Source organism: Carlito syrichta, unplaced genomic scaffold (assembly GCF_000164805.1).
Source record: "Carlito syrichta isolate Samal-C Ts95f unplaced genomic scaffold, Tarsius_syrichta-2.0.1 Scaffold303959, whole genome shotgun sequence".
NCBI classification, from domain to species: domain Eukaryota; kingdom Metazoa; phylum Chordata; class Mammalia; order Primates; family Tarsiidae; genus Carlito; species Carlito syrichta.
Window position 1 is genome coordinate 111,621 of NW_007248055.1, and position 10,008 is coordinate 121,628.

Sequence of the window (10,008 nt, forward strand, 5' to 3'; positions counted from 1 at the left end):
GGGGCGCACTGCACCAGCGGCTTGGGCTTGGTGGATGTGTATGCATGAGTTCTGCACCGAATGGGCGCAAAAAGCGCCCCAGCCGGTCCACCCGCTCCTCGATCTTCCAGATCAGCAAGCCCCAGCTGCAGAGCGGGGATTGGGAGCGCAGGGGCAGCGGCTCCGAGAGCGCCCACAAAACCCAGCGAGCCCTGGACGACTGCAAGATGGTGGGTGAAAACTGCGCCTCTTTTTTCTTTTCTTTTTTTCTTTTTGGAGAGGGGGTGGGGGGAGTCGGGTATGTTCATCGTTTGCAGGAGTGCCAGCCACTCCTCCACCCTCATCTCCTCAATGCCGATCACGTGCACATGCACTATTTTTAAATCTGCAGTCCCCCGGATTCGGGGTGACACTTGGGTCGTCACGGCCCGGCGGAGACAAGTGCCACAGCCAGGATCTGGGGGGTCCGCGGCTGTAGGTTGTGCCTCTAGCCCCCTCGAAGAATGGTGGATGCGAAAAATACAGTAACTGGCTCGCTCACTAGGGAGGGAGGAAAAGGGGAGGTGGGGTGCACCTTTGCGGGCAGACGATAGCAAACAGACCCAAACAGAGCGCACGGGTCGCCGCAGAAGGGACGAGGGTTCCAGCGCAAAGGCTGTGGCCGGTCTTCCCATCAGGCGTCGCAGCGTGACAGGTGCTGTGGCCCGGCAGGAGGTGAATGGTTTGCCTGTCACACTCTACCTTCGGTCCCCCGCTCACCCACACCCCACCCCCGCTGTGCAACTTCAAATCCACAGCGCAGCAGGAGCAGAGGGGAGCGTCTATGCGGGAGGCTCCAACACCATTCTCTGTTGACCTGGGAGTGGCATGATAGCTCTCCGCATATGCTCTTGCTCTGCAGAAACCGAATCTGAACGGGTGGGGGCAAGTAATCTGGAAATGAGAGCTTCTACGGCCAGACTTGCAGGTGAAAAATAAACATTTACCTTGGACAAAGAGACTTGAGATCTTTTTTGTCTTAAGCTTTAAACAATTCGTAGCTCCTTAGCGGGAGATCTGGGGTGCGGGCTCGGAGTCAGTGAAGGCCCCGGCTTATGTACACTGAAAGAGGAAACTTTCTGATGACAAACGTTTGGTGAAAGAAACTCGCTTCTTTTCCAGCTTGTCCAAGAGTTCAACACGCAAGTGGCCCTGTTCCGAGAGTTGGTCATTTCTATTGGGGACGTCTCGGTCAGCTGCCCCTCACTCCGGGCGGAAATGCACAAGACAAGAACCAAAGGTTGTGAAATGGCCCGTCAGGCACACCAAAAACTGGCTGCCATCTCAGGGTAGGAGACTCTTGGAATTATTTGGTAATTCATATGCGGGATGCATGGATGCTGACAGAATTTTATGGTGGCCAAGGCCTCAGAGATGATCTCTGAAAATTTGAGGTTTTAACCAATTACACTGAGTTCGGGATTCTCGAGGGTACTATACACAAACTTTAGGTCAAACCATAATTTGAAGGCTGTGTGATTCATATATATATATGATTTGGGTCAGTAAGTGATTTTTTTTTCAAAATTAATTTTCAGTATGCTGGTGACATACTGGAATTTGGAGCTTAAGATTGGGGGAGTATGTTTGGACATCAAACTGAAGTTAAATCATCATGCCTCAAGATTATTTTGTCATCTGCTGCTGAACAAAAGGCCTGTGCTGTAGAGGAAAAAACCTTTGCTAAATCCCAGATTTACTAAACTATTTATACCATGAGATAAATTCCTGTGATACCGCTTAAAATAAAAACCTTAAAATAAAGTCTTGGATATAAATTACTCTCTCCACTGTAGTGATATGAAAGGGCAAGTTTTAACATAAGAAAATTTTCTTTACAGATTGGGGAAATTCACAAATCTCAATAAACCTAAGAAGTTTTTGTTTCCCGAATTCTTATTTTTTTTTATCACATTTGTGATTTCCCAAGCCTGTATTAGGTGAGTGAAAACACCTCTCCTGAGACCCAACCTACTTCTTCTTGATCTCTTAATAATGTGGGAAAAGTTAGCTATGGTTTTCGTTAACAGTTCCTATTTTCAAATAAGTACTTAGAGCAAAAAAACACAGATTCCTGTGATATAACCTTTATCTGTTCTGTGTGAGTATGACTATCACAATAGAAATTCAAATTAGTCAAACTCACCTGGATAATGTTGCAGATTGATCACTTGTAGAAATTATATACAATGGGGCAACACCCTCGGGTCCCCTCCCACTATGGGAGCTTTTCGGTCCTCTCAATAAATCCTGTTTAAAAATAAAGAAAAGAAATTATATCCAATTTACTCTTTTGAAAGAATCACTTTTTGCCATCTTTAGTTTTAATAATATGGATAGTGACTATTATTAGTATATAAAGATTGGAAAACCACTTGTTGCCTCTCTTAATAATGACTTTACATTTGACAACAAGCATTTTATATCATAAAAATGATACACTGTACTAATCTCTTTGAAGATATGAATAAACAAAGTATGTTACAATCCTATTTTATTTAGTAAAAATATTGAGAAGCCTTATCCTTTGCTATTTTAACTGTTACACTATACTTAAGAAGTGAATCTGAGAAGTGGAAGGAAATTAAGTGATTCAGGAGTTTGGGGAGGAAATGGAGCTGTGATAAATCCCAGGCAAGAGGAGGAAAAACAAACATGAAGGAGAATAGTGGTAAATTTAAAAGTATAGAGAAGCAATGATTCGGAGGAAAAAGTAGGTTTGAGGCTGGAAATTTTACTCCCACAGCTAAGGGGTAGCATCTTTGTAAACTTTGTGTAGGATGAGATTACATTTAGGATTTCTTTAAGTTGGAACTCAAAATGAGAATATGTTCTAATCAGAGAAGGTAAGCTGGAGAAATGAACAAGGAGTTCAATTCAGTCTATTTTGCTATACACGTGAAATTCAGGTTCTTGTAACGGTTCAGGAAAGAAAGTCTGAAACCATTGACTAAAAATTGAGTTTGGAGGATTTGTGGTAGATTTTTTTTTTCTTATTCTTTGAGAGAGGGTCTCACTGTGTTGCCCAGGCTGGTCTCAAACTCTTGAGCTCAAGCTATGCTTCTGCCTCAAACTTCAGAGTAGACAGGACTACAGTCATCTACCATAGCACCCGACTTGAAGTAGGTTGTATTGATATGGGGTTTTTCGCTCTTTGCTACTTACCTACATGTCATCTAAGGGTTGATGTTAATGGGAGCAGTTTTATAAGAATTAGTGAGGAAATAAGATAACTTTAGGGCTTTGCAAAGGAAAGGCCAAATCTGTCAAATGTTCTAGGATAGAATTTGACACATTTCTCCTTTAAAATAATAATTAAATGCAGTTTAACGTTCATTATAAAAAATGACAGCAACATAATTGAAGGAAATCCCTTTAGTTCCTCACCATCTGGGCTCCATTAATGAAGGATGTGATTCCCTTTGGTGAATTCCATTTCTGATATTACTTGTTATGTGGGTTCTCATTTCAAGCTTCATGGAAAGGCTACAGGGAGACTGGAGGATTCACTTTCAAGTTTGAAGCAGGGTGAGAAAAGCAAAGTTTCTTGGGGGATTTTAGAGAGAAGGACCAGATTTCTTGAGTGCCCACTATTTGTCATCACAATCCAGTTACTTCATAGAATAATCCTCTGAGGGAGGGATGATGATTCTTATTCTACAAGTGAGTCTCAGAGAGATTGAGGAACTTGCCTGAAGTTACACAGCTAAGAAGTAGCACAGCTTTGGTTCTGCTCCACACTTGTGTACTTCTGAAATTCATGTTCTTTCCTCTATATGATGCTGCCATTCCAAAAAGTGTCCTTTAAAAAGAAACAAAGTCCTGATACATGCCAAAATATGAATAAGTCTTAAAAAGAGTATGCTAACTGACCAGTCACAAAATACCATCTATTGTATGAAATGCCCAGAAAAAGCAAATCTATAGGGACAGAAAGTAGACTAGTGGTTTCCTGGGGCTGGAGGTAAAAACAGGTATGACTGCAGATGAGCTCAAGGAATCTTTTTGGGTGATGAAAATGCTCCGAAATGGGTCTGTTGGTGATGGTTGTATAACTCTATTCACTAAAAGTGCACACCAAAAATGAGTGAATTTTACAATATATAAAGTATACCTCCATACACTTGGTCTTTTGGTTGTCCTTATTCTTTCCTACACATGTAACTTTTAGTGGTTTTTAAATTTTTTTTTTTTTTTAGATTCAGTGGGTACTCATGTGTATTTGTTACATGGCCATAATGTGTAGTGGTGGGGATTGGGTCTTAGGTGACCCATTCCCCAGATAGTGGACATTGTGCCCATAGATAATTTTGGAACCCTAACTTCCCCTTCCTTCTCCCCACTTACCGGTGTCCCCAGTGTCTATTGTTTCCACCTTTGCGACCCTTTAACTCCCACCTATGAGTGAGAACATGTGGTGCTTGGTTTTCTGTTTCTGTTTCAGTTCATTTAGGATGATGACTCCAGCTCTGCCCATGTTGCTGCAAAGAACATGAATTCATTGTTTTTCATTTTCATTATCCACTAATTGATTGAGGGGCATTTAGGTTGATTCCACATCTTTGCAATTGAAAATTGTGCTGCAGTGAACATGCAGGTGCAGTTGTCTTTTTTATATAATGGCCTCTTTTCCTTAGGGTAGATATTTAGTAGTGGGATTGCTGGATCAAATGGTAGATCTACTTTTAGTTCTTTGAGAAATCTCCATACCATTTTCCATAGAGGTTGTACTAATTTACACACCCACCAACAGTGTATAAGTGTTCCCTTTTCTCCACATGCATGCCAACATCTATTTTTTTTTTAATGGCTATTCTGACTGGTATAATGTGGTATCTCATTGTGGTTTTAATTTGAATTCCCCTGATAATGAGTGATGTTGAGTATGTTTTCATGTTTGTTGGCCATTTGTGTATCTTATTTTGAGAGATATCTATTCATGTGATTTGTCTATTTTTTAATGGGGTTATTTGCTTTTTTTCTTGCTGATTTGTTTGAATTCTTTGTAGATTCTGGATATTAGTCCTTTATCAGATGTATGGTTTGCAAATATCTTCTCCCATTCTGTAGGTTGCCTGTTGGCTCTGTTATTTCTTTTGCTGTGCAGAAGTCTTTTAGTTTAATTAAGTCCCATTTATTTATTCTTGCTTTAACTGCATTTGTTTTGGGGGTTTTAGCCATAAATTTTTTGCCTAGATTGATGTCCATAAACTTTTCCTAGGTTTTCTTTCTGGGATTTTTGTGGTTTCAGGTCTGACATTTAAGTCTTTAATCATCTTGAGTTAATTTTTGTATATGGAGAGAGATAAGGATAAAGTTTCATTTTTCTGCATGCAGCTATCCAATTTTTCTAGCACCATTAGTTAAATAGGGTGTCCTTTTCCCAGTGTATGTTTTGTCTGCTTTGTCAAAGATCAGTTGGTTGTAGATACTTGGGTTTATTTCTGAATTTTCTATTCTTCTCCATTAGCCCATCTGTCTGCTCTTGTACCAGTACCATGCTATTTTGGTTACTATAACCTTGTAGTATAATTTGAAGTCAGGTAATATGATGCCTCCACTTTTATTCTTTTTTTTTGCTTACAATTGCTTTGACTATTCCCGCTGTTATTTGGTTCCATATGAATTTTAGGATTGTTCTTTCTAATTCTATGAAAAATGAAGTTGGTATTTTGATAGGTATTACATTGACTCTTGTAGATTACTTTGAGTAATATGGCCATTTTAATAATGTTGACGTCTCCAATCCGTGAGCATGGGATGTTTCTCCATTTTTCTGTGTCCTCTGCAATTTCTTTCATCAGAGTCTTGTACTTTTCCTTATAGAGATCTTTCACCTCCATGGTTAAATATATGCCTAGGTACTTTAGCTTTGGGGCTGCTACTGTAAATGGAACTGAGTTCTTGATTTAATTCTCAGCTTTGTTGCTATTGGTGCATAGCAGTGCTACTGATTTGTGTGTATTGATTTTGTATCTTGAAATTATACCAAATTCATTGATCAAGTCCAGGAGTCTTTTGGAGGAATCTTTAGGGTTCTCTAGGTATAAGATCATATTGTTGGCAAACAGAGAAGGTTTGATTTCTTCTTTTTCAATTTGGATAATTTGTATCTCTTTTTCTTGTCTTATGCTCTGGGTAGGACTTCCACATGCAGCTCTTAATGAAGGGCAGAACTAGAATTCTCCGTTGGAGGGCAGGCCCCTTTTAGTACACCAGGAATTTTTCCCTCTGGAAAAAATCTGGAAGTTTTGAGAAGGTTGGGTCATGATTTGCAGAAGAAATATCTCGAGTTATGGCCAAAAAAAAAGTAACTGGTTCTTCCACTATGACAATGCACCTGCCCACTATCACACTGAGTGTTTAGCAATTTTTGCTCAAAAGCAGCATGACCAGCCAGGCTCGGTGGCTCAACCTGTAATCCCGCGCCTTTGGGAGGCTGAGCTGAGTGGATTGCCTGAGCCCGTGGGTTCGAGACCCACCTGGGCAGCGAGACCTCATCTCTAGAATAAATCAAAAAATCAGCCGGGCGTGGTTGCGCATGCCTGTAATTCCGGCTACTCGGAAGGCTGAGGTGGAAGGATCGCCGGAGCCCAGCAGGTCGAGGCTGCGGTGGCCGGGAGCGGCCACTGCACTCCAGTCTGGGTGACAGAGTGAGACTCCAACTAAAAAAAAAAAAAAAAAAAGCAGCATGACCCCCATGCCATATTCACCTGACCTTGCTCCACGCAATTTTTTTGTTGTTGTTGTTTCCCCATATGAAAAAAGTCCTCAAAGGGAAATGTTTTGTTGATGTGGAAGATGTAAAACAAAAGACAGCAGAGCACTAAAGGGAATGAAAACCGATGAGTTCAAAAACCATTTTAAGCAGTGGAAAAAGCATCTTGATAGGTGTAGTGCATCAAATGGAGAATATTTGAAGGTGACAAGTTTAAACATGCAAGAAAAAATATCCAGTTTTTTATAAATAAATTCCAATTTGGGGGGTTCCCCCCTCTTACAGTGGGAGAAAGACAGGATTTGAAGGAGTAAAAATTCAAATTCACTCATTGTTTACCAATACAGACCACTCCTTTCTTACGTATCAGCTGGCTTTGAAGCCAGAGGAGAAAGACAGGATTGAAAGTGGACAGAGTAAAAAGAAGATGAAATAAAACAGAGAGGAAGACAAAAGACAATGAGTTAGAATTAAACAAGTTGCAAATGCTACCCACCATTCATCCTTGACCAGTTGAAACCCTTAAGGAATGGTGGTAGCACAAAAGGAAAAAGACTCAGACTGTGTCTTTCAGCTAACTGACCCTAGATAAGAGGACCATCTTCACCAACACAATCAAAACACTTTCTCAAATTGTGTTTAGATCAGCAGAGTTCAGACACAGACTTTCCTTTCAAAAGCATCAGATATCTGCCTTCTGGAAAGACTCAGCCAGGTGAATCTGAAGTCTCCTCTGACTAGCTTGATTTACCAAAGTTATTATACCTTTTCAACTCTGATTCTCACCTAAATATTAACACTAAAAGTGACTTTAAAGGTCACTTGAAAAGGTGGTCCCCAGACTTTTTTTTAGCAGCAAATCTTCTAGTCAATCTAAATGTGGAAAGGTATTTATGAGAAAGGTCAACGTGGCACTGCTTGGTGTGTGTGTGTGTGTATAAATGTATGTGCGTGTGCACAAATCAGGAGTGGGTGGGAGTCTGGGCCCTGTCTCCTTCCCAAAGTGTCTGAGCTCCTTCTCAGTTCCTTCTGAGGCACCTTCAAAATATCCCTAGGGCTCCACAGTAACTTTTTCGACCTTGATGGAATTACTTAACTCTCTGAATCACATTCTTCATCTGTAAACTGGTTGTCATGCCTGCTCTTGTGGTAGGATTAAGTGAGCTAAGTATTCGAAGCAAGGACCGTGTGCCCAGCCTGTCCATGGCACTCTGCCAGTCAGAGGCTGATCTAAGACTGGAACCCGGGTCCTCTGCTCCCTGTTTTCGTATCTGTGTCATCAACCACACTACCTCCTGAGAGTGAAGAGAGAGCACAGCACACAAGGCCAGGGTAACCCAGAGGAGCCAACATCCTCCAGCACATCCCAGGAATGGATGGTGGACCGGGGACTAGGATTCCCTTTCTTATGCTGCTTCTGGAGTTTCATGTTGAACTGAATCTTTCTCACACTGCTGCCTTCAATTACTGCCTGCTGACGAAAGTCAAAATGTAAAAAGGTTTACACCAGATCTCAAAAATTATGTTGACGTATAATAACATGAAAGTCAGTACAGTGTGGTGGGAAAAAGCATTGACTCTAAATCAGATTAGACCTCAATAAAATCCTGGCTTAACCACTTGCTAAGGACACATACATGTGTGAATTCATATGCATATTGTTTTACAGACTGATAAGTGGTAGTCCGGTTCAGGGGTTAAGTGCATTAGACTTTGGGGCCAGACTGGCAGTGCTACTATTCCCAAGTTGGTCAGTGATACCGTCTCTCTCTGCCTCTCTTTCCTAATCAGCAAAATGGGGTTAATAAAAAAATGAGACCAAATCATATGGTACGGTGAGAATCAAGTGCTTAAAGGCTGCCGAGTACAGAGTAAATGCAGGTTAGTGTTAATACAGGTTAGGTTTGGCATAATTAAGACATTTAAAAATTTAGGTTGTCAAATACATTTATATAAAAAGATATTAATCCATAAAATATTTTTGAAATAAATATTTTGGATGGGTTAAATCTTTGTTTACCTTAGTTTCTTACATTGTGTTCTGAGAAAATCTCTAAGTTTCCCAGATGGTTCTCAAGAAGCTTGTTCTTAAATACCTTAAGAACAATATAGAGATATAAAGTTTTAAAGGTAGTTAAATTTCAGAATATTTTCTCTGTATAAATCAGCCTATATTCTGTATAAATCATATAATATATACAAAATCTTTTGCCTAGTTCTGGAATAGGCTGTGTGACATTCGACAAATCTGTTAAATTTCCCGCACACCTAAATAAGTGTTGAACTGAAGGACTTCCAAGTCTTGTGGCTTCATTATCCCAGTATTCTACGTTAATTCATGTAGAATCTCATAGACTTTGTTTACGGAACTGAGCTAGGAAAATATAAGCACCATGCAGGAAATTTGATGATTGAATTCTAGAAATAATTTGTCAAGATCTGAACACAATACATTCGAAAGAAGAATGTTAATGACCTAGTGGCTTTCTGGAGCAACATAATGAACACCCTAAAGATCCATAACCAAGGATTTCAGATTTTCCCCTCCAGCAGTGATTTTCTTAGCATGTGTTTCTCCTTTTCTTCTTCTCCCTTTTCATGTTCTTTCCTCCTCCTCCTCCTTTTTGGGGAGGGTCTGTTTGGGTTTTTGATTTCCAGTTAATCTTTTTGCCCCATTTTTTTTCCAGTCCCACTTCTAGCTGGTTGCTTGTTTGTACCCTGGTTCTGTTTGCTAGGAAATTGGGAGGAGGGAGAGTGAGGCAAGGGAGAATAAAGAGTTTTAGCTTAGTAATGTCCCTTTCAACACTTTGGCCAAGACAGCAGCAATGATGTAGGGTGGTAGAGTGTGCAAGAAGTGCTTGGTGACCGTGGAGGCAGCTCTCAGTTTTCGTGGATCCACGCAATGGAGGAGGTCTTACGTGGGCAGTGACAGCCTCTGCTGTTAGTGAAAGAGGCCTGCAGTTGGCAGGCATGCCAGTCCACCCACTCTGTCCTTTATTTTTCTTTCCTATTACAGGTGTTTTGCTTTAAAATGTTTGACTCTCCCTGGTGAAATAGTGAAAGGCAAGTTATGTCTATACCAAAAGAATATGCTCTCCAGCCGGGCTCGGTGGCTCAGCCTGTAATCCCGCGCCTTTGGGAGGCTGAGGTGAGTGGATTGCCTGAGCCCGCGGGTTCGAGACCCGCCTGGGCAGCGAGACCTCATCTCTACAATAAATCAAAAAATCAACTGGGCGCGGTAGCGCGTGCCCTGTAATTCCGGTTACTTGGAA

The 10,008-nt window shown here is 41.0% G+C and overlaps 1 protein-coding gene across 3 annotated transcripts in view; it reads left to right on the forward strand.

The window, feature by feature from the left end:
- RGS7BP (regulator of G protein signaling 7 binding protein) overlaps positions 1-10,008 on the forward strand; it is a 110,285-nt gene continuing 100,277 nt past the window's right edge. For 2 of the 3 annotated variants that reach the window (XM_008059222.2, XM_008059224.2), the window contains exons 1-2: positions 1-209; positions 1,141-1,307. In XM_008059222.2, coding sequence (XP_008057413.1) covers positions 45-209; positions 1,141-1,307 — 332 coding nt within the window. In that variant the 5' untranslated portion in view covers positions 1-44. Of the gene's footprint in view, positions 210-448; positions 504-1,140; positions 1,308-10,008 lie in introns of those variants that run through there. The other variant, XM_008059223.2, reaches the window with a different exon arrangement.